This window comes from Nerophis ophidion, linkage group LG14 (genome assembly GCF_033978795.1).
Source record: "Nerophis ophidion isolate RoL-2023_Sa linkage group LG14, RoL_Noph_v1.0, whole genome shotgun sequence".
Taxonomy (NCBI): Eukaryota; Metazoa; Chordata; class Actinopteri; order Syngnathiformes; family Syngnathidae; genus Nerophis; species Nerophis ophidion.
The window spans coordinates 37,566,290-37,590,054 of NC_084624.1; the positions used below are offsets into that span (position 1 = coordinate 37,566,290).

General features: G+C 41.8%; 2 protein-coding genes across 3 annotated transcripts in view; both read right to left on the minus strand.

Annotated features, from left to right (window-relative positions):
• The window catches only part of klhl18 (kelch-like family member 18), an 8,640-nt gene extending 8,162 nt beyond the window's left edge, over positions 1–478 (minus strand). Inside the window, exon 1 of the mRNA XM_061920594.1 lies at positions 236–478. Coding sequence (XP_061776578.1) covers positions 236–364 — 129 coding nt within the window. The 5' untranslated portion in view covers positions 365–478. The remainder of the gene's footprint in view (positions 1–235) is intronic.
• A 1,212-nt stretch (positions 479–1,690) lies between these two features.
• Positions 1,691–23,765, minus strand: afg3l2 (AFG3-like AAA ATPase 2). Of its 2 annotated transcripts, none has more exons than XM_061920593.1 (17): positions 23,515–23,765; positions 20,927–21,014; positions 20,783–20,845; positions 17,970–18,109; positions 9,156–9,308; positions 9,013–9,087; positions 8,769–8,890; positions 8,424–8,697; positions 8,204–8,341; positions 7,975–8,128; positions 3,923–4,030; positions 3,733–3,858; positions 3,555–3,665; positions 3,352–3,467; positions 3,081–3,281; positions 2,696–2,890; positions 1,691–2,558 (listed from the first exon to the last, which is right to left on the minus strand). In XM_061920593.1, exons 1-17 carry the CDS (start codon positions 23,599–23,601, stop codon positions 2,319–2,321), a joined length of 2,391 nt encoding a protein of 796 aa, XP_061776577.1. In that variant the 5' UTR covers positions 23,602–23,765; the 3' UTR covers positions 1,691–2,318. The 2 variants fall into 2 exon arrangements, with proteins under 2 accessions (XP_061776577.1, XP_061776576.1); XM_061920592.1 differs by having other exon boundaries at positions 8,769–8,893; positions 23,515–23,764.

The following is a 23,765-nucleotide window of genomic DNA, read 5'->3' on the forward strand; positions in this document are numbered from 1 at the left end:
AAATAGGAGTACCGTCAATTTAATTTTTTAAAATAAAAGTTCATTTTGACAACACTGTCAACAGGTCAATTATGGTAAAATTAAAAACTTTTATGCATGAATTTAATTATTTCATGTTCGCTCACTGTCAATTAATAAACCACTGTTAATTCCAGTTAGCATGAGCTCAGCATTAATAGCTCATGTAGCTTTATGCTAGCTGGCTCGTTTCCTTCCCAATGTTCGACATATGTACCTTGAGCGTCACGTCACAGAGTTTCCCCTGACGTCGTATTTCCTCCATGACGACATAGCCTCTCGTCGGCAGGTCGTGAACTGAAAAATGAACCAAATCTTCAAGTTCCTCGCAAAGAACGTCTCCCATCGTCAGCAGGAGCGGCGCCTACCCGCAGATTGAACCCTGCTAGCAACTGTACCTTCACAGCACATCCGCTATCATTTCAAAATAAGAGCTTTTGACGCTGGTGCATACATGTGGGTTGGCAACTTTGAAAAGGTGTGACGTCATCCAGACGACTTTTTGATGACATATGGCGCAAACGATTGGGACACGTTTGAGATTTGGAAAGATGGGTGGGGGCGGGGCAACTTTGCACAGACAAAAAAACCTTAATAACTATAATAGTTTGAACCTTGACCTAAATTTTTTGCAGCACAAACGAATGGGACAAGTTTGGGGCGCTTTTGGCGTAGTTGGGAGTCCAATTATGAATAATAACACGTGAATTACACATTTATACCATATAACCATAAAAGGTAAATAGCTTAAAAACAATAGTTTAAACCAAAAATGTTTGCAGCAAAAACGTAGCACACACGTTTGGGATTTGTTGGGTACGTTTTGGCAAGGTGTATGTGGGCCTGGGTATGAATAATACAACGTTAACTTAAAAATAATAGACAAAAAATGCAGCACAAACGTGGCAGAAACCAATGGGGACAAGTTTTGGGAAGATTTTGACATGATGGTGTGGCTGGGTGACATACTTAACAAAAAAATATATTTTAGAAAAATTAAAAAAAACAGCAAAGTGATGGCGGGCAACCACACACAGGTGTAATCTCCTTGTTTCTATCAAAGATCAACTACTCACATATTTGCAACTGGAGAGTACTGCCAACACTTCCTAATAAAATACATAATAATCAAAAGTTTACATAGTGAGGGGTCAAACGATACTGGTTTATACACCACTGGTAGTCTCATGATGAGGTCACATGTTTGTTTCTGAACGTGAACCAAGATCATCATGTCAATTAAAAAAAACAGGACAGATTAAAACAGTCATTTTTGAATGGAGCGCCAATGACTTTCTGGACCATATTTTATAGTTGACTTTTTTTCTGTAAAACATTTTTTTTCCACTAAGGCATTCTTTTGCTTGACAGTGAATTGTTGCCTGCTTCTACAAATATTGTAATCTACGTTAACAGGTCGTTTTCCTTCACATGACCAAATTTCCTGCATTCCTCATTTTTTGGATGTTTTTAACTTCATAATGGACCATCTTAGGAAAGCTATAGTAACTTTTTCTACAGGGGAGAACAGCGCATGTAGGCGACATTTTCGCTTAACTTCCTCCTACAGATATGCTTGTTGGCCCACCAAGTGATTGAGTCCGAGGTGACAGCAATCGGACATGATGTCATATGCAACCCGGCAATGGAACAAGAGCAATAAAGCAACTACTTTCACTGACCAGTTTATCAATAAAAGCTTTTTCATCAACTATTACTTCATGTTGTGTTCATATATTTGGTTTTCTTGTTAAGATTTTGCCTTCTGGTTAAGTATTCACTGTATGTATAGTTTGTGTCCATTGTCACAACAGTAGGTTGTGATTTATTGTGTGCACATATTCGTCTTAAATGATTTTGCTGTCCTGAAGCTTTTAATTATTGACAGATAATTGATCATTAATGTGACAATAAGACATGCTGTTGATCTTTTCAGCAACATCTGATTAGTCCTGTGTTGTTTGCAACAACTTTAGTCACCAAAAATCAAACAGCATTAACACACTGCTAATTAATAAATAAACACATTCTCCTCTTCTACTCCAAAACCATCAAGTACAACAAGCAGGAAGAACATTCAAGTCAACACTGCTTTGTGTTCAAGGTTGACATGGATGGTTCTGTTGAGTTTTAGAGCCCATAATTGCTTTGGAGTACCACTTGTGTACTTTAGTGTTCACTCATCTTGCAAAAGCCCCTGCAATTTGGCTTCAGAACTCAGCCCTCGAACTGACTTTTAAGGGACAATGAGAAGGTTATTTGCCTGTGGGAGGAAGATGGTTTCCTTGCCAGAAGTGGTTCTAGAAAGGCATTCCTCCAGAGATCTGGCGGGCCACTTGTTCGTCGGGGCTCTCGTCTTTGTCCTTTCTCTCCTGGTTCCAGTCCTTTAGTCCTGCTGGCAGCGTGGTGTCCTCATCTTCGCCTCCTGTTCCCTCCACCATCTCCTCGTATGTTGACTTCTCTGTAAATGGGCGTTTACCCAGCAATTCTATCATATCGTTCTTGTCCAGAACCTCTTTGTCCAGCAGCCGCAAAGCCACCTTCAGGGGCAAACAAACACAGAAACTGTAGAATGCAAGGTGGAAACTGTAGTGAGGATCCTGAACCTTTGCTTATTCTGGGTGTTCGGTTTAAAAGAACAGGCAAAGGAGCTAACAAGCTCTGATCTCATGCATACCTTCTCCACCTCGGCCTTCTTGTCAGTTAACAGGTGCTGCGTTATCTGATACGCCTCGTTGATTAGGCTCCGAACCTCTGTGTCGATAAGACGTGCGGTGGCCTCGCTGTAAGGTTTCTCCAGAACAGTCTCGCCTTGCCGGGGAAGATCAAACGACACCTGGCCCACCTTTGGATTCATCCCAAACTGGACAATCTGCCAATGGACACATTAGGACAACAATGATAATGGACACATGTTAAGTAGAACAGTGACGACAAAGTCCCAGGCTTGATAATGCGCTTAGAAGTGTCAGTAGTAGCCACAGACTAGCTAGCACCGCAGTCTTGGTAGCGACCACAGAGGTGTTAAATCAAGCAATTTACATGACCTCGTGATCACTGACCTGGGCATAGGCACTCTGGGTGACCTTGCGGAGGTCGTCCTGCGCTCCGGTGGTGATCCTGCCAAAGAAGATCTCCTCGGACACACGTCCTCCCAACATCATGCACATGCGGTCCATCAGCTGTTCCTTGGTGTACAGGAACTGCTCTTTGGGCAGGTATTGTGCGTAGCCCAGGCCCCGCCCCCTAGGAATGATGGACACCTGGACAAAGTAGGACACCTTTCAAAAACTTTCTCTCCCACAATAGAATGGTTGTGAAACGTCAGCCGACCTTTAGCAGTGGGTCGGCGTGCTCCAGGAACCAGCCGGCGATGGCGTGACCTGCCTCGTGATATGCCACAGTCTTCTTCTCCTCGGGCTGAAGAACCTGAGTCTTCTTCTCGAGGCCTGAATCGGCGCCAAGAACAAGTGGAAAATCAGATGGGCTGAAAAATTCCCGAGCATCCTGGATGTCACGGGCTGCTGATGCCTCACCTCCGATGACTCGCTCGATGGCCTGTTCAAAGTGCTTTTGCTCGATGGCGTCGGAAAGGTGTCGAGCGGCGATAAGAGCCGCCTCGTTACAAACGTTAGCAATGTCGGCGCCTGACAACAACACTTAGGTTACTCTTGGAGAGCAAATGATGCCACATGCACACACAAATCGTTTTACCTGAGAAACCAGGCGTGAGTGCTGCCATCTTGCGGGCCAGAGCATCTGTATCGGTGGCAGGATCCAGTTTAAGAGGACGCAGGTGGACTTTAAAGATGGAAACTCGCCCTTTAATGTCCGGATGACCTGAAACAACATCAAACACTCAGCGCCTACATTTTTCACGTGTGCTGGCGTGCTTCCAGCTCACCAATGTATATCTGCCTGTCGAAGCGCCCAGGCCTCAGCAGCGCTGGGTCCAAGATGTCCGGTCGGTTGGTTCCTGCCAGGACCACCACATTTGTAGCCGTGTTAAACCCTGGCAACACAGAGCATCTGACACATTAAAAACAGCACACGCACTTTTGTGATGTCTCTTATGTTGCCAACCTTTAACCACACAAACAAGAAACTAGGGCTGGGCAATTATATGATCGTGATCATTGATCGCGATTACCGTATTTCCTTGAAATAATTTAAAACCTCTCTTCACTCCTGCACTTACCAAAGGCATGCGGTAAAAGTAAGCATGCGCTAATTATTTTAAAACCTCTTCTCACTCCGGCACTTACCAAAGGTATGCAGTACAAATTTGAGTGTGATGTAAGCTTGGACCTTAAGTCCTACTGAATAGCTCTTAATCTTCTTCCCTTTATGCGATTTCAAATTACCTGTATTGAAATCCGCCTCCTCCGTTTTGAAAATGATGACACGTCACGAGTTTGACCAGGCGGTAATACTAAGCATGCGCTAATTAATTTGGGAAGCGAGTTGACCCGGCGGTAATTCAAGGCAGGCGCATACTATATGCCCTGCCGCAATTCAAGGAAATCCGGTACTTTAAGTTTGATCACGGTGATCAGCTGTTAGCATATTTCTTCGATCAAACATGTTAAAAGTTACGGCAATAGTAAATAGTAGGGAAGCAACAATGCTCAGTATAATCTTGCACGGAACAATCCACCTTTATTGACCATGATCCTGTGTGTCTGTGAATATGTGTGTGTATGTCTGATTCTGATTGTGTGTTTCTGTACGTTTGCGGGTGTTTTTGTGAAAAGTGTTTGTGTCCTTGTATGTGCGCGACCTTGAGTTCCATCCATCCATCCATCTTCTTCTGCATATCCGAGGTCAGGACGCGGGGGTAACAGCCTAAGCAGGGAAACCCAGACTTCCCTCTCCACAGCCACTTCGTCTAGCTCTTCCCGGGGGACCCCGAGGCGTTCCCAGGCCAGCCGGGAGACATAGTCTTCCCAACTTGTCCTGGGTCTTCCCCGTGGCCTCCTACCGGTTGTTTAGGGCACCTTGAGTTCCATCGTGCAAAAATCAGTCTCCACACGCTGTAATTAATGTTCAATCATCCTTGTGCCTCTTCCCCTTACACAGCTGGATGTGCAGCCCAGAAATATTAAACAAAGAAATATGACTAACACAGGCATAGAAGTTGAAACATTTAAAAAGGAGCAGCAACTTTAGTTTTACTATCTGCTGCAGTGCACTAGTAATCTTGCCTTGAATGCAGACCTGCAGGCACTCACAGGAGTATTTATTAGTCCCGACAGAGAGAATAAATACAACTAATTAAATCAGAAAAAGTAATTTTTATGTCTAAATATTTTTCAATCAGACTTTATTTATGTGTCTGAAAAGATTCAACTCCTCTGATATAACATGCACTAAAAACACTGCATGCAGACACTTTGTATTGAAATCAAATTTGAGTTTGTGGATAAAAAAACATTTTGTTCCTGAAATAAACATTAACCTTGTTTTGTGTGTTGGTAGTGGTACACATTATTTTACAGTACCTCACATTCAAACAGCACTTTAATGTAATTTTATTCAATGTATGCTGTAGTATTTTAGTTTTTAAAAACTCCACAATCTGGGTCACCTCTTGCCATTTGCAAAAGCACTGGTGAGAAGCACTAATGTATACAAATAATTAATGAATACAAATAATTGATGAATACAAAAAATATTTTACCATTTGAAAGTTTTGTTTAGTAAATGTTAACTTGAAGTAAAAGTCTTGCAGTATTCAGTACACCATTGATACTGTGTTTACTGCAGAATGCACCTTTTGATGACAAGCAAAATATCAAAATAACTTTGAGAGGAAAAAAAGTTGTCTTTACTCCCACAAAATGTACCAAATAAGAAGCAAAACCGTAGTCCTAAAACCGAGATACGGACCACAGCCTGGGTTACCTGCACCGTTGCACCTCTAGTAAGCACAATTATATATTAACAACATGATAGTTGTAAGCAGTGAGCATATATTACCTTATTTAAACATGGCGGAAATGTCTGTTACAAGATACTGCAATAGTAAACAGTAGGGATGGATCGGTACTTGGTGTAATCCTGCACCAGACAATCTCCTTTTACAAACCCCATTTCCATATGAGTTGGGAAATTGTGTTAGAAGTAAATACAAACAGAATACAATGATTTGCAAATAATTTTCAACCTATATTCAGTCGAATATGCTACAAAGACAACATATTTGATGTTCAAACTGATAAAAAAATGTTTTTGGCAAATAATCATTAACTTTAGAATTTGATGCCATCAACACGTGACAAAGAAGTTGGGAAAAGTGGCAATAAATACTGATAAACACTTATTTGGAACATCCCACAGGTGTGCAGACTAATTGGGAACAGGTGGGTGCCATGTTTGTGTATAAAAACAGCTTCCCAAAAAATGCTCAGTCTTTCACAAGAAAGAATGGGGCGAGGAACACCCCTTTGTCCACAACTGCGTGAGCAAATAGTCAAACAGTTTAAGAACAACGTTTCTCAAAGTGAAATTGCAAGAAATTTAGGGATTTCAACATCTACGCTCCATAATATCATTAAAAGGTTCAGAGAATCTGGAGGAATCACTTCACGTAAGCTGCATGGCCGGAAACCAACATTGAATAACCATGACCTTCGATCCCTCAGATGGCACTGTATCAAACACCGACATCAATCTCTAAAGGATATCACCACATGGGCTCAGGAACACTTCAGAAAACTACTGTAACTAAATACAGTTTGTCGCTACATCTGTAAGTGCAAGTTAAAGCTCTACTATGCAAAGCGAAAGCCATTTATCAACAACATCCAGAAACGCCCCCGGCTTCTCTGGGCCCAAGATCATCAAAGATGGACCGATGCAAAGTGGAAAAGTGTTCTGTGGTCTGACGAGTCCACATTTCAAATTGTTTTTGGAAATATTCGACATCGTGTCATCCGGACCAAAGGGGAAGCGAACTTTCCAGACTGTTATCGACGCAAAGTTCAAAAGCCAGCATCTGTGATAGTATGGGGGTGCATTAGTGCCCAAGGCATGGGTAACTTACACATCTGTGAAGGCACCATTAATGCTGAAAGGTACATACAGGTTTTGGAACAACATATGCTGCCATCTAAGCGCCATCTTTTTCATGGACGCCCCTGCTTATTTTAAGCAAGACAATGCCAAGCCACATTCAGCACGTTTTACAACAGCGTGGCTTCGTAAAAAAAAGAGTGGGGGTACTTTCCTCGCCCCCCTGCAGTCCAGACCTGTCTAAAATCAAAAATGTGTGGCGCATTATGAAGCGTAAAATAGGACAGCGGAGACCCCGGACTGTTGAACGATTGAAGCTCTACAAAAAACAAGAATGGGAAAGAATTCCACTTTCAAAGCTTCAACAATTAGTTTCCTCAGTTCCCAAACGTTTATTGAGTGTTGTTAAAAGAAAAGGTGATGTAACACATTGGTGAACATGCCCTTTCCCAACTACTTTGGCATGTGTTGCAGCCATGAAATTCTAAGTCAATGATTATTTGCAAAAAAAAAATAAAGTTTATGAGTTTGAACATCAAATATCTTGTCTTTGTTATGCCTTCAATTGAATATGGGTTAAAAATGATTTGAAAATCATTGTATTCCATTTGTATGTACACCTAACACAATTTCCCAACTCATATGAAAACGGGGTTTGTAATTTAAAAAAAAAATTGTGATATTAGTCAAGATCGGATGACATGAAAGAACTGTGATCTTTTTTTGGCCATATCGCCCAGCACTACAATACTCTATAGCACCAATCTTGTGGGGCTTACAGGATACAAAAAAGGGGGCTTAGGACTGGAGCTTCAGTCCTCATAAAACAAGTACGGAGGTTGGGGAGGTTCCCTAAAGCAAGACACTGACAACCTCTCTAACCCCACTCTTTTTTTACATACAGTATATGTATGTGTGGTACAAATGGACCCAGGAACCCACCATCCATCTCAACCAGCAGCTGATTCAACGTGTTCTCCTGCTCGCTCTGACCGCCAAAGTTGCCACGTCCTCGCTTCCGACCCACTGCGTCAATTTCATCGATGAAGAGGATGCAAGGTGCGTTCTTCCTTGCCATGACGAACAGATCTCTGACCTGCACAGGAAGTGACCTCAATATTCCTGCCAAGACTTCAGGAAGTACTGTATACGTGTTCATGTGTGCTCTTACCCGAGCGGGCCCTACGCCCACAAACATCTCCAAGAACTCAGAGCCATTGACAGTGATAAAGGGAACATTGGCCTCGCCTGCTGTCGCCTTGGCCAGAAGAGTCTTTCCTGTTCCCGGTGGCCCCGTCAAGATGGCTCCCTGAGAATGGCGAAAAGAGTTGTCAACAGCTTTGCCCACGCCTTAACCCGGACTTGATCTCAACCTTCGCCCATGAGCTTACCTTGGGAATTTTGGCGCCCAAGTCCTCATACTGTTTGGGGTTCTTCAGGAAGTTGACAAACTCCATGATCTCCAGCTTTGCTTCTTCGCAGCCGGCAACGTCTTTGAACTTGATATCGATTTCATCCTTTAGGATTTTAGCGGTAGTTTCGCTGACGCTGAACAGGCCACCCATACCGCGGCTCTGTCGGCCAGCACCCGCCGGGCCTCGTCGCACCATGAAGAGAAGGAAGCCAATGATGAGAGCAGTGGGGAGCATGCTCAGTAAGAAGGACCTAAGGCACAAAAACAACTCAAAAGAAAGGCGGTGCCAAAAAGGCAAAGGTGTGACAGAGATAGTCCTCACCCGTCACCCTCAGTGGAATAAACCACTGTCAGGCGGCTTTCGCCCTCAATGCCAAGCTCATATTGGACACTTTCCAGGTTCCTCTCAAACGTGTCCACGCTCCCGATGTTGAACCACACATACTGCTAAAATCAGTGCATGGATTACTTCCTGTATGACTTGCCCAACAATTATTGTTGCGTCTGCTTTGCTTTCAGAACACGATTAGCTGGAGAAAGAGAAAACGCTAGTTCCTTTGACTCACCCCCTCTACCGGTGCCTTGCCTGGAGAGAAAAGCACTTTGACGTAGCGCTTGTTTACAACTTCCAACCGGTCAACCTTAGTGGGGAAGAGCCATACATCACTAGCAAATCATTGTTGACGTTATTTTTGCATTAGGGCCTCACCACTCCTTTGGACAGGTAGTTGTTCACAAAGTCCTTCCATGTGACCTCCTTGGCTGCATCTCTGAACAGGAAGAAGTATGCAAATGCAGGCAAGAAGACCACTCCACTCATGAGGAATATTCGAAACTCTTTCTCGTCCCATGGAATGTCTCCCTGGAAGCAATCTCCAGTTTGAATTGGTATCATGATCATTTCTGATATACGGTCTTAACTTAATTCTCATCAATTTACTTTAGTAATTAATTTTTATTTATTTAATTGATTCTCATCAATTTACTTTAGTATTTTATTCTCATCTAGTTCATTGATTCTCATCTATTTACTTTGGTACTTGATCATCATCTATTTCATTAATTCTCATCTAATTCCTTGATACTCATCTATTACCTTTATTAATTGATTCTCATTTATTTACTTAATTCTAATCTATTCAATTCTATACTTCAGTACTTTATTCTCCTCTATTTCCTTGATTCTCATCTACAGTATTGACAGCACTTCACTTTTTCCACATTTTGTTATGTTACAGCCTTATTCCAAAATGTAATAAAATCATGTTTGTCCTAAAAATTCTACACACTATACCCCATAATGACAATGTGATTTTTTTTTTTTTATTTTTATAAGTGTTTGCAAATGTAATGAACAGGGCTGTCAAAGGATTAAAATATTGAATCGTGATTAATCACATTTCGTTTATAGATAACTCAAAATGAATTTTGATTAATTGCAGATAGATATCATTCATCATCATTAAGTGTATCCTAGACATATCATTTTCAAGTTTTAACACCATGAACGGAAAATTATATTGCTTTTATAAAATGTGTTTTAGTGTTTGATTTTTGATTTTTTTATGTTTAAACAGAGATGACCAGAACAGAAAAACAGCAATACTTTTTTTTTTTTTCAAAAAGAGAAAAATTAAATAAAATCAAATAAAGCTAAAATAGAAATAACAATACTTATACATAGAAGAGAAAGAACAAACATCCACCCCAAAAAGGAACACAAAAAAAAAAAAACTAAACTAAACCTTGCTTTAGACTGTCACTTATACAGTAATGACATAAAACATAAATATACTGTACGTAGACCTTCAGTATGTAAACCAACCAGAATACTGTTAAAAAAATAAAAATCACTGTTGTACCTTTGTTGATGGTTGGTCAAAAAAGGTCAGAAAACACCTCCACACCCGATAAAACTTCCTTTCAGAACCCCTCATGACAAGTCTAATTTTCTCTAGTTTGAGATTATATAAAACGTCTTTTACCCAGTGTGAAACTGTGGGTGGGGCAGCTTCCTTCAATTTCAAGAGGATCAAGCGGCGCGCTAGTAAGGTTGAAAAGGCAATGAGCCTTCGACCACCGACAGGTAATCCTGACCAATCCCCAGTGACCCCAAAAAGCAGCAAAAGAGGATTCAATGTAATGTTAACCCCGAGTACACAAGAGAGTGCTTCACATATACCTTCCCAATATTTCTTTATTTTGGGACAGGTCCACAGCATGTGTATTAAAGTGGCTTCATCGGCTTTACATTTGTCACATGTTGGATCAATATCAGGGTACATTTTAAAGAGCTTAGATTTAGAAATATGAGCTCTGTGTACCTCTTTAAACTGAATTAGAGCGTGCCTCGCACACATGGAGGATGAATTAATTTGTTTTAGAACTTTAGTCCATTCTGCTTCAGCGATACGGACTTTGAGATCGTGTTCCTAAGCCTCTTTGATAGCCGACATGAAGGGAGAGCCCAAACCAGATATCAAGCGTAACATTACAGAAATGGCATTTTTTTTGGTTGGGTTAAAATATATTACCTCGTCTATGACATTATCAGGAGGTTTGGCAGGAAACCCCGGGATGGAAGCAGACACAAAGTGCCTTACTTGTAAGTATCTGAAAAATGAGAGGGTGGTAATTTATATTTAACAGATAATTGTTTAAAGGAAGCAAAAACATTTCCAATATAAAGATCTTGGAACGTTTTCAGCCCCTGCCTTTCCCTCACCCTAAATGTAGCATCCAGCAATGATGGAGGAAAGAATGTGTTTGATGCTATTGGGCTGGAGAGACTCATAACTTGGAGTCCAAAATGTTTTCTAAATTGTGTGTATATTTTAATGGAGTTATGAACGATAGGATTATTGAGTTTTGTGTTTGGAGGAAGTGGAACTGCCGCACCAATTAAAGCAGACAGGGACGAGGGGCTACATGAAAGTTTCTCCATTTCCACCCACGCTGGTACGCTAGAATCCAAGTGATGATGTGACCAAAAGGATAGAGCACAAAGATTAGTCGCTCAGTAATATTTCCAAAAATTTGGGAGTGCAAGGCCACCATCCTGCTTTAGCTTCTGCAAGTGTTCTTTACGCAAACGGGGTTTCTTGTTGTTCCAGATAAAAGATGATATCATTGAGTCTAGCTTTTTAAAATAAGCATTGGAAATGAATACAGGGAGGTTCTGAAAGAGATATAAATACTTGGGTAACACCGCCATTTTGACTACATTCACTCTCCCTACCAACGAGAGTGGAAGAAATGACCAGCTGTCTAAGTCCTGTTGAACTTTGTGTTTTAGTGTATTAAAGTTATTTTTAAAGAGGTCACAAACATTCCTTGTTACAGTGATCCCAAGGTAGACAACGCTGTTAAGGGCCAATTTAAAAGTGTACTATAAAATGTGTTTTAAACATTGTTGTTTTTTTTAACAATTTATCACAAAAAGAACAAACACCATTTGATAACAATAAAAAAAAATCCCTGGTGTGTGTTATTGTTTTACTACATTTTGTATAAATACAGAATTTGTATTTCTGCTTTAAAAGAGCACTTGCATTCATAGGTGTAGCTACTCCATGTTTAGATACCCGTTTCATGCATTAATAACACATGTGAATTGTTATGATCATGTTTTGATTGTCAAAGATGTTTGGTAATACCCATCCATCCATCCATTTCCTACCGCTTGTCCCTTTTGGGGTCTCAGTAATCTGTGATATTTCTACCTGAATAAATGCTTCTGATAGTCTGTACATTATATGTTGTTAAAGTTAATGGCCCTCATATTGCTGCATGAAAACGTCTTAACCTTCTCTATTAATTAATAAAATTAAACATTGACCCCGCTAATCATTTTGTAATTGAGGACTTGACTAGAACACGTTATAAAATAATTTAGATAATATTTCAGCCAGCCAGAAAAATGTCCCACCCCCTTATTTGTCTTCTTTGATGTTTGATGTTTCCCTCTTACACACATGTAAGAGGGATGTGTACTATGGCTATGAGTTGTTTTTTTTCCCCTAGGTCTCAGTCTGCACCCCCTCTCCAGGGACCAGGCTAAGACCGATTTTTTTATTTTATTTTAATCTTCTATTTTTTTCTCCCATTCCCCCCCCCCTTGTTTACCTGTATCTCATCTTTTTTGTAAGGGGCGCTGGAAGCCGGTACACCCGTCAGCGATCCTGTTCTGTCTCCCTGTAATGTTTGTTTGATCTTGAATGGGATTGTGCTGAAAATTGTAATTTTCCTGAAGGAACTCTCCTGACGGAATAAATAAAGTACTATCTATCTATCTATCTATCTATTTATCTATCTATCTATTCGTCAAATGATGTGCCAGCATTTTTTTAGGAGCAAATATCACAAAAAAAATAAAAAACATCTCAGACAAAGCATGATTGTAAAGACATTGTTATTTTGTTAGGTTTTCCCTAAACTGCCAAATTACCAGTGGGTATGGGGGCGTGGTTAGGACCGTGATCAATATGACATCATCACATGATTTGCTATGATGCATATATTCTTTTTTAAAAAAGCAAAGAAAAATACAATATACATAAAAAAAACTGTTATTAAGTATATTATTAACATTAGGGCTGTCAAACGGTAAAAATATTTAATCATGATAATCACTTTTTTGTTCATAGTTGACTCAAAATTAATCGTGATTAATCGTAGATAGATTTTTTTTTTTTCATCATTAATAAGCGTACCCTAGACAGATCATTTTAAAGTTTAAAAACCATGACGGATAATTAGCTCACAATGCACCCGACCTCTATGGCCCCTCCTATGAGTGGTGAGCCCATTGGAGGGATGACCCACGTTGCCTCTTCGGGCTGTGCCCGGCCGGGCCCCATCCATTATGTTTTGGACACTCGGGTGAAGAGAGGGGCGGAGCTTTCTACCGATCACCACCTGGTGGTGAGTTGGCTGCGATGGTGGGGGACCTGGCAGGCCCAAGCGCATTGTGAGGGTCTGCTGGGAACGTCTGGCAGAGTCTCCTGTCAGAGAGAGTTTCAATTCACACCTCCGGGAGAACTTTGAACATGTCACGAGGGAGGTGCGGGACATTGAGTCCGAATGGACCATGTTCCGAACCTCTATTGTCGAGGCGGCTGATTGGAGCTGTGGCCGCAAGGTTGTTGGTGCCTGTCGTGGCGGTAATCCCAGAACCCGTTGGTGGACACCAGCAGTGAGGGATGCCGTCAAGCTGAAGAAGGAGTCCTATCGGGTTCTTTTGGCTCATAGGACTCCGGAGGCAGTGGACGGGTACCGACGGGCCAAGCGGTGTGCAGCTTTAGCGGTCGCGGAGGCAAAAACTCGGACATGGGAAGAGTTCGGGGAAGCCATGGAAAACGACTTCCGGACGGCTTCGAAGCGATTCTGGACGACCATACGGCGCCTCAGGAAGGGGAAGCAGTGCACTATCAACACCGTGTATGGTGCGGATGGTGTTCTGCTGACTTCGACTGCGGATGTTGTGGATCGGTGGAGGGAATACTTCAAAGACCTCCTCAATCCCACCAACACGTCTTTCTTTGAGGAAGCGGTGCCTGGGGAATCTGTAGTGGACTCTCCTATTTCTGGGGCTGAGGTCGCTGAGGTAGTTAAAAAGCTCCTCGGCGGCAAGGCCCCGGGGGTGGATGAGATCCGCCCGGAGTTCCTTAAGGCTCTGGATGCTGTGGGGCTGTCTTGGTTGACAAGACTCTGCAGCATCGCGTGGACATCGGGGGCAGTACCTCTGGATTGGCAGACCGGGGTGGTGGTCCCTCTCTTTAAGAAGGGGGACCGGAGGGTGTGCTCCAACTATCGTGGGATCACACTCCTCAGCCTTCCCGGTAAGGTTTATTCAGGTGTACTGGAGAGGAGGCTTCGCCGGATAGTCGAACCTCGGATTCAGGAGGAACAGTGTGGTTTTCGTCCTGGTCGTGGAACTGTGGACCAGCTCTATACTCTCGGCAGGGTTCTTGAGGGTGCATGGGAGTTTGCCCAACCAGTCTACATGTGCTTTGTGGACTTGGAGAAGGCATTCGACCGTGTCCCTCGGGAAGTCCTGTGGGGAGTGCTCAGAGAGTATGGGGTATCGGAATGTCTTATTGTGGCAGTCCGCTCCCTGTATGATCAGTGTCAGAGCTTGGTCCGCATTGCTGGCAGTAAGTCGGACACGTTTCCAGTGAAGGTTGGACTCCGCCAAGGCTGTCCTTTGTCACCGATTCTGTTCATAACTTTTATGGACAGAATTTCTAGGCGCAGCCAAGGCGTTGAGGGGTTCCGGTTTGGTGGCCACGGGATTAGGTCTCTGCTTTTTGCAGATGATGTAGTCCTGATGGCTTCATCTGGCCGGGATCTTCAGCTCTCACTGGATCGGTTCGCAGCCGAGTGTGAAGCGACCGGAATGAGAATCAGCACCTCCAAGTCCGAGTCCATGGTTCTCGCCCGGAAAAGGGTGGAGTGCCATCTCCGGGTTGGGGAGGAGACCCTGCCCCAAGTGGAGGAGTTCAAGTACCTAGGAGTCTTGTTCACGAGTGGGGGAAGAGTGGATCGTGAGATCGACAGGCGGATCGGTGCGGCGTCTTCAGTAATGCGGACGTTGTATCGATCCGTTGTGGTGAAGAAGGAGCTGAGCCGGAAGGCAAAGCTCTCAATTTACCGGTCGATCTACGTTCCCATCCTCACCTATGGTCATGAGCTTTGGGTCATGACCGAAAGGATAAGATCACGGGTACAAGCGGCCGAAATGAGTTTCCTCCGCCGGGTGGCGGGGCTCTCCCTTAGAGATAGGGTGAGAAGCTCTGCCATCCGGGAGGAGCTCAACGTAAAGCCGCTGCTCCTCCACATCGAGGGGAGCCAGATGAGGTGGTTCGGGCATCTGGTCAGGATGCCACCCGAACGCCTCCCTAGGGATGTGTTTAGGGCACGTCCAGCTGGTAGGAGGCCACGGGGAAGACCCAGGACACGTTGGAAAGACTATGTCTCCCGGCTGGCCTGGGAACGCCTCGGGATCCCCCGGGAAGAGCTGGACGAGGTGGCTGGAGATAGGGAAGTCTGGGCTTCCCTGCTTGGGCTGCTGCCCCCGCGACCCGACCTCGGATAAGCGGAAGATGATGGATGGATGGATGGATGGACGGATAATTAATATGCTTTAATGAAATGTGTTTCAAACATTATGCTTTTCAAACAGTTCATCACAAAAATGACAAACACCCATTTAATTAAAAAAAATGCCTGCTGTTTGTGGTCTTGTCAAATTTTGTATTTTGTAGGAATACAGAATTTCTGTACCTACTTTAGAAGCAATTGCATTCAGAAGAGGGGCTACACTTACATGTTTAGATACCAGTTTCATGCATTAATAACACAAAATGTGAATTGTTATGAACATGCTTTGATAGTCAAAGATGTTTGGTAATACCAATCAATCAATTTTTTCTACCACTTGTCCCTTTTGGGTTCATGGGGGATGGAACCTCTCAACTATAATCCATGATATTTATACCTGAATAAATGCTTCTGATATTCTGGACATTACATGTTGTACAAGTTAATGGTCTAAATATTTTTGCATCACTATGTTTTAACATTCTTTATTAATAGAAAAAATGTATTATTGAGCCTGCTAATCATTCTGTAATTAAGAATAATATATACAGTATTTCAGCCTGCCAGAAAAATTCCCCCGACCCCCATATTCATCAACTGATGTACATTTATTTATGTGCAAATGTCACAAAATAACGTTACATAACATCTCTGACAAAGCATGAACATTATGAAAGACATTTTTATTTTGTTAGGTTTCACCTAAATTGCCAAAAGTCCTGTGGCAGTGGGGCCGTGATCATTTTGATGTCATTGCATGATTTTCTATGTATATATTCTTTAAAAAAGGCAAGGATATGTGAATGTACATTTAAAATCAATCTGTAACTAAACTTAGTAATAACAGATTTATTTTTCTTACATTATATCGTTTTTATCCAATTTTAAAATGTTTGTTGCTTATTGTACAATGTACTTTGTTGAGAATGTTTTTAATTTAGAGATTTCTCTAATCCTTTTAGTCACTCTTACTTTAATAAAAATGACTTGCATCAAGTCGAGCAAAACCTTTTTTGGTGTTATTGGACACCCCAAAAGTGACAAGCGGTAGGAAATGGATGGATGGAGACAGTACTCATGTTTAGAGACTTTGTTTGGATACTTCAGTCGTGCCTTGCAGAGAGCCAGACGTCACACTTTCTTCGCATTGCCGAGAGCCTTTCTCAACAATATAAAAGTGTCATCTTAAATTGTGAAGACCGCTGTCTGCGGGTATATCTCGAATATATTAAAGTACGTCCAGAGTGTGAACAAGCTGCCTCCGCTTCAGACAACCCCGTGCAAATAGCTTAAGTCATCACAACATCGGTTTTGAGAGCATGGTTCCGTGATCAAAGTACGTCTTTTTCCGGCCAAATTTTCGGTGCATCATAGCCAATAGCGCACAAATAATAACTATATATAGTCATTCATACTGTAACTACCTGCTGGTGTTAATGTGTATGTAAGTGTGTTTTGATGGTAATTTTACCCATGGTCTTTGAACACACCATGTCGGCGGAGAATAAAGAAGCGTTGTGTGTCTCGGAGTGAAGCACCCAGGCAGATGTGTATGCACGGAGGAAATACTTGTCGGAATTGGTCCCGTTAGCATAAAATTGGCAATAAAATATATTTTTTTAAAAAGCGTCAGACTTTGTTTTCTCCTGGACGCTACAATACATTACATTACTTTATTTTGTTAGGTATGGCGTCGAATATGAAGCCGTGGCGTACCGCTACAATCAAATACATTACGCAGAATATCAGAATGTAGTTAAACCGGATCTATAGTGTAACGCTTTTATTCTGAAGCCGGACAAGTGTGTGATTGATTTGAGAAAGTGTCTTGGCATGTTTGGATGTTGGATCGACTGTTTGCAATAAAAACCAAAAAGTGTCCTTTTGACTTCTTGCCAATTGTCTTTCATTTCTGTTGAGCTTCTATGTCGTCTTTGAACCTGATATTTCCTAAGGTAGACTTTCCTTTGCCCATTTCTGCTCGAGTGTGGCTCATCAGTAGTAAGTGAACTGCAGCCAAGTTCCCAAGGCTACGGCACAGCCCGATGGCCAAAAAGTGCGTTAATCGCCTGTTAAAAAAATGATTGCCGTATTGAAATGTATAGTCAACACACCATTATCGTGTTAACTTTGACAGCCCTAGTATTAAATATAAAAAACTCAAAAATCACATGTACAAAAGTAGTAACAGTCTTTGGTTAATACTATGTTGAGGCACCTTTGGCAGCAATTACAGCCTCAAGCTGTGAATACTTTCCGGGTGCACAAAATTTCCTTGATTATAATCTATTTACTTTAGTACTTGATTATAATTGATTTACTTTAGATCTGTGTTTGCATATATGTTATTTATTCTCATATATTTGCTTCATTCTAATTGTTTTCCATTTTTTGCAGTACAACAAAATATTTAAACACTAACCTTCTGCAGGCGACTGAACCAGTTTGACTCCTTTCGACCTCCTCGTTTTCCTCCTCCACCACCACTTCCTCCTCCTCCGCCCCCACTTCCTCCTCCTCCAGATTTTCCTGTCGCTCTAGGAAAATCGGTAGCTTTGGTATCTGTCAACACAAAAATATGTACATGACCATCCAAAATGTTGACGGACTAGTAGAACAGAGGACTCTCGTCTGTCTGTCCAGCGCGAGCACCGTGTGTGGAACTGTGAGTTTGCACATCCTTCTGACACGTGCTAATTAAATTGTAAAACATGGTGATGAGTGTTGATGAATCACATTGCGCGTGCTAATCATATTTGCATTTTCTCTATCCTAATTTTGTGGCCGTTTTGATGATCAGCATATGTTTTGCAATTTAATGAAGACAGACGCAAAATTGATTGCACACCTTATTCTGCACACTTAACAGACGCAATCCACTTTACACTTGTTTAGTAGATCAGCTTTGTGTGTGCTATCAGGATTGCCTGTGATTTAGTAAACGGCAATAGAGCTGGACAATTATGGCAAAAATAATAAACAATTATTTTTGATTGGTATTGTAATCAAATTTAATTACACATTGTACCACCAAAACTTGACTTAAAATATAAATTTTTTAAACGGGGTTATAAAATAGTAATGAATAAATCACAACAATAGCAAAATAAAAACACAATAAAATTACGTTTTTCTGTTTTGAATGTATTAAGTAAATTTATTTTTACATTTTACACTTATTTTACCACCGTAGAGTGTGTGCTTTTTGTGTAAAATACAATTTAATTAAATGTTTGTTAATTAAATGCAAAAATGCTCACATTAATTGGTGAAATAGATTTTTAGACAATTTTAACCAGTATTTCAGGTCAAATCATAATATTTTGTAAATGTATCTATATGTGCCCTAAATTCATTATGCTTGTCTCAGGTATTTTGTTGAAACCTTGATTTTGTTAACGTAGTCAGACCCGATGTGGTGCACCGCGCCATTATTGTGAAAGGCCGAAATTAGATTAGATTAGATAGTACTTTATTTATTCCGTCAGGAAAATTTAAATTTTCAGCACAATCCCATTCAAGATTAGATAAACATTACAGGGAGACAGAACAGGATCGCTGACGGGTCTGCCGGCTTCCAGCGCCCCTTACAAAAAAGATGAGATACAGGTAAACAAGGGGGGGGGAATGGGAGAAAAAAATAGAAGTTTAAAATAAAATAAAAAAATCAGTCTTAGCCTGGGCCCTGAAGAGGGGGTGCAGACTGAGGCCAAGGGAAAAAAACAACAACTCATAGCCATAGAACACATCCCTCTTACATGTGTGTAAGAGGGAAACATCAAACATCAAAGAACACAAAGGACAGACATTAAAGACATTAAAGCAGCAGATACAACCAGACACTCTTCATACAGCTATGAATAAAAAGTAAAAGAAACATATCCACTGTGGTGGCCTCTGCGGCGTTCCACGCCATCGTCCGCTGGGGTGGAGGGAGCATGGCCAGAGACAGAAGCAGACCCCAACAAAGCAACAAAGACAGCCGACTCCACTCTCGGCCAGTGTCCAGTCCGCATGGATGAGCGAGGATACGTCCAAGGTGACTGAGGTGTCCGACACCTGCTCAACCAGCCAAGACACCGCGAAGACTCTCCGTCCCAGCGCTCATCGTTAGCTCCGCAGCCCTGTCCCCTCATCCGCATCTCCTCCGGTCCCTCCAAACCGACTCCGGTGTGGCAAAGACCCTGCAGCTGGTCTCCATGGCCAAAAGGCTCCCGGGAGGCAGATCCAGAAGTCCACAAAAAAAGCACCACAGAGGTCACGAAAGGGCCACCCCTTGTCACACAGTCCCAAAGCGTCCCGGACCAAAAGGCAAGAAGATATAATAACACATGAAAACAAGAGGGAAACACAAAAGGATGACACAAGAGCACAGAGCTCCTGCCAACAGCAGCCACTACAGCAGCGCCATCTTGGAAAAAAAAAAAAAGAAAACAAAAAAAAGAAAAAAGAGAAAAGAAAAAAAAGAGGGAAAAAAAAGTGTGCTCTGCTGTTGTTCTATGCTTGATGAGTAAAAAGGGGACTCTTTTGGGGCACTTTAAAAAAAAGAGAGAGAGCACCTCTAAAAATGCAACTACTGATTGTACATTGATGATATCGTTCACAATAACGAACAAATGATACCAGTTCTGAGTGTATGGATGGTTCTTGTTAGCTTGAGCTTCGTAGTTTAGTCGCTGTTTCACGTGACCGTCTCGACATTGTTTAATTCAGGACAGGGCGGTTAAGTGTGTCGGGAATAAATAAGGGCTACCGTCGGACACATTATTTTCCCAAACAAATATGTCGTCTCATCACCCTCACAACATTTCACTTATATTTATGTCAATTTCCCTTATAATATTTTGTGTTTATTAGCGGATTCTGTTTTACTGGCCAATTATGTGACTGTTCGCAAGTACATGAATGCGGAAATCATTGGTCTTAATTTTTTGTTGAGTTTAGGGATTTTTGATTAGCCATATTTGCGTTGTGTGTAAATAAAAAGTAGCAACTGTGGTGACATCCCAAACTTCTCGTAGACATGCTGTTTTTTTCCACTCATTTGTTTCACTGTTACAAACTCCGACATTTGCATGCACGTTGAGTGGCCAATTAATAGTTTTTTTTGTTTCTGTTTTTTTTTTAATCATATTGTCATAATTGTGAGAAGCCAAAATAGAAATCGAAATTAAAATTTTATTAATTGTCCAGCCCTACACGCCAACCTTTAAGAAATCGGGCCCTTAGCGTTACCTTTGTCTTCGGATTGGCTCTCGTTGGAGTTTTTCTGACTCTCAGGAAAATACTTCTCAAATCCTGCAGAGAAACACAAACACATATGTCCATACATTTTTGTATTTTTTTAATAATGTTAAAACACAGAAAAGGAAGAAATACCTTTAGGTAGTCTGGAGGTCAAACTCTTGCAGGCCCCAAGCAGCTCATTAAGCAGGCTTTGCCCACTTGTCACTTGTCTTGTCACCTCCTGGACAAAGCCACAGTTGTTTAATTGATGTTTTATTTTCTCATCATACCTCGTGGTTAGAGTGTACACCCTGAGATCGGTAGGTTGTGAGTTCAAATCCCAGCCGAGTCATACCAAAGACTATAAAAATGGGACCCGACACCTCCCTGCTTGGCACTCAGCATGAAGGGTTGGAATTAGGGGTTAAATCACCAAAATTAATTCCTGGGCGCGGCCACCCTGGTGCCCACTGCTCCCCTCATCTCCCAGGGGGTGAACAAGGAGAGAATATTTTTGCCACACCTAGTGTGTGTGTGACAATCATTGGTACTTTAACTTAAATATTAATGTGGTATTTTCTGCCATAATTGTAGGCACCAGTATGTATATTATATGTGCACCGTGTGTATGCAGAGTATGTACAGCATATGTAATGGCAAAGTTTGAAAACGCCATCTTGACTTTTAGTATGCATTATAACCACAGACTAGATGGCTGAATTTGGTTTACTGTCAGAATGCAGTGTGATTTCAGTTATTAAGTGATAATAATATGAAGTCACACCAACAAAACACAACGAACTAGCTTCCTGCGTTCATATCATCAAAGTGTAAAAGAAAAATGTCAAACTATTTCATTCTTAAAACGAGATCACAAAATTAAATTTTCATACATTTGCTGCTGACAAAATACAAAGTAAAAAGAGCAGACTGACATGAAAAACAAAACGATACCATCTACTTGGAGTATGGCATCGTTACATTTGCTTATACTTGAACGTCAAAATGTATAATTGTCTTTGCAGACATCTAAACATCATGACCTCATCATCTATATTCTATACCAGTGGTCCCCAACATTTTTGTATCCACGGACCGGTCAATGCTTAATAATTTGTCCCGCGGCCCGGGGGGAGGGATCCTTTTTTTTTTTTCTTCTTTGTCATAAAAAAGGGACATTTTTGTCATGAAAAGGGAGGTTTTTGTGGTTTTTGCACTAATTGTAAGTGTATATTGTGTTTTTTATGTTGATTTAATTTTTTTTTATTTTAATTTTAATAAAAAATTCTTCTGCGGCCCGGTACCGGTGGTTGGGGACCACTGTTCTACACAGCATGTGGGCAGCATGGTGGACCAGGGGTTAGTGCGTGTGCCTCACAATACAAAGGTCCAGGGTTCAATCCTGGGCTGAGGATCTTTCTGTGTGGAGTTTGCATGTTCTCTCCGTGACTAAGTGGGTTCCCTCCGGTTACTCCGGATTCCTCCCACCTCCAAAGACATGCATCTGGGAATAGGTTGATTGGCAACACTAAATTGTTCCAAGTGTGTAAATGTGAGTGTGAATGTTGTCTGTCTATCCGTGTTGGCCCTATGATGAGATGGCGACTTGTCCTGGTTGTATGGTTATGGTTATATCACAACCATCACACTGATGGTTGTGATATAAACAACTTTAGCACTCTTACTAATATGCGCCTCACTCTGTGAACCCACACCAAACAAGAATAACAAACACATTTCGGGAGAACATCAGCTATGTAACACATTATAAACGCAACATATGAATTACCCAGAAAGCCATGCATACATGACTCTTGGCTATATTATACGCCCCGCTAGCACCAAACCCCGCCACCCCTCTCTCCGTGCGTCGGTTGAGGTGAGCGGGGTTGGGGGCGCGTGTATAATATAGCCAAGAGTCATGGATGCATGGCATTCTGGGTTATTCTTATGTTGCGTTTATAATGTGTTACAGAGCCGATGTTCTCCCGAAAGGTGTGTGTTATTCTTGTTTGGTGTGGGTTCACAGAGTGTGGCGCAAATTAGTAAGAGTGCTAAAGTTGTTTATATCACAACCTTCAGTGTAAACTGTATGGCTGTTGATCAAGTATGCATTGCAACCTCGTATGAGAAGCAGCGAAATGCATGTGTCCGGCCGGCACGCTGATAGCATGGAGTAAAGGTGGGCGTGATGACATGTTGTAGAGCAGTGGTCCCAAACCACCGGACCGCGGCCGCAGAATATTTCTCTTTTTAATCACACTCAATTTTTTACTGCATGGCATTGGTAAGCACAGGGGTGAGAAGGGGTTTTAAAACTATTAGCGCCTGCTAACTTTTCCACATGCCTTGAACAAGCGCAGGAGTGAGGAAGAGGTTTTAATTAGCGCCCTGGCGGCTATTTAAGGAAATACAGTATACACATTAGAAATACATTTGATTATTTACGTTTGGTTATTTACAATCCGGGGAGATGGGATGTGGAGTGGGGAGGGTGTTAGTAGTGTTGAAGTTGCCTGGAGGTGTTGTTTTAGTGCGGTTTAGAAGGACAAGCAGTAGAAATGGATGGGTGGATTTACGGCACGCATTACCAAGTGTCCCGTTTAGATTATATATATATGGCATTAATTAATGTTGATTTGACGGACTAATAATATTAAAATGTCAACGTTTGGTCTTAATGAGGTTGTTATTGACTCGGCTAGCAGTAGCAGTTAGCCTGACGTTATGTGTACACCTACCAGCCTGCTTGGGGCGACAGAAGGTGACAGAAGACGCCGCAAAGTATTCCTGCAGCCTGCTGATAGCCGCAAGTAGCGATAAGCCATGGTGGTCACACTGGCCTACAAAGTAGCGACACCAAAAACACGACGGCGGCTTTAAGAAACACTCAAGTTCGACATCAATGTTCCGTAAGAGTTCAATTCCGCCATGTTGGAGACTTGACGCTTCTGTTTCTTCTTCTGTTGTTTTGGCATTTTAAAAGCAGCTT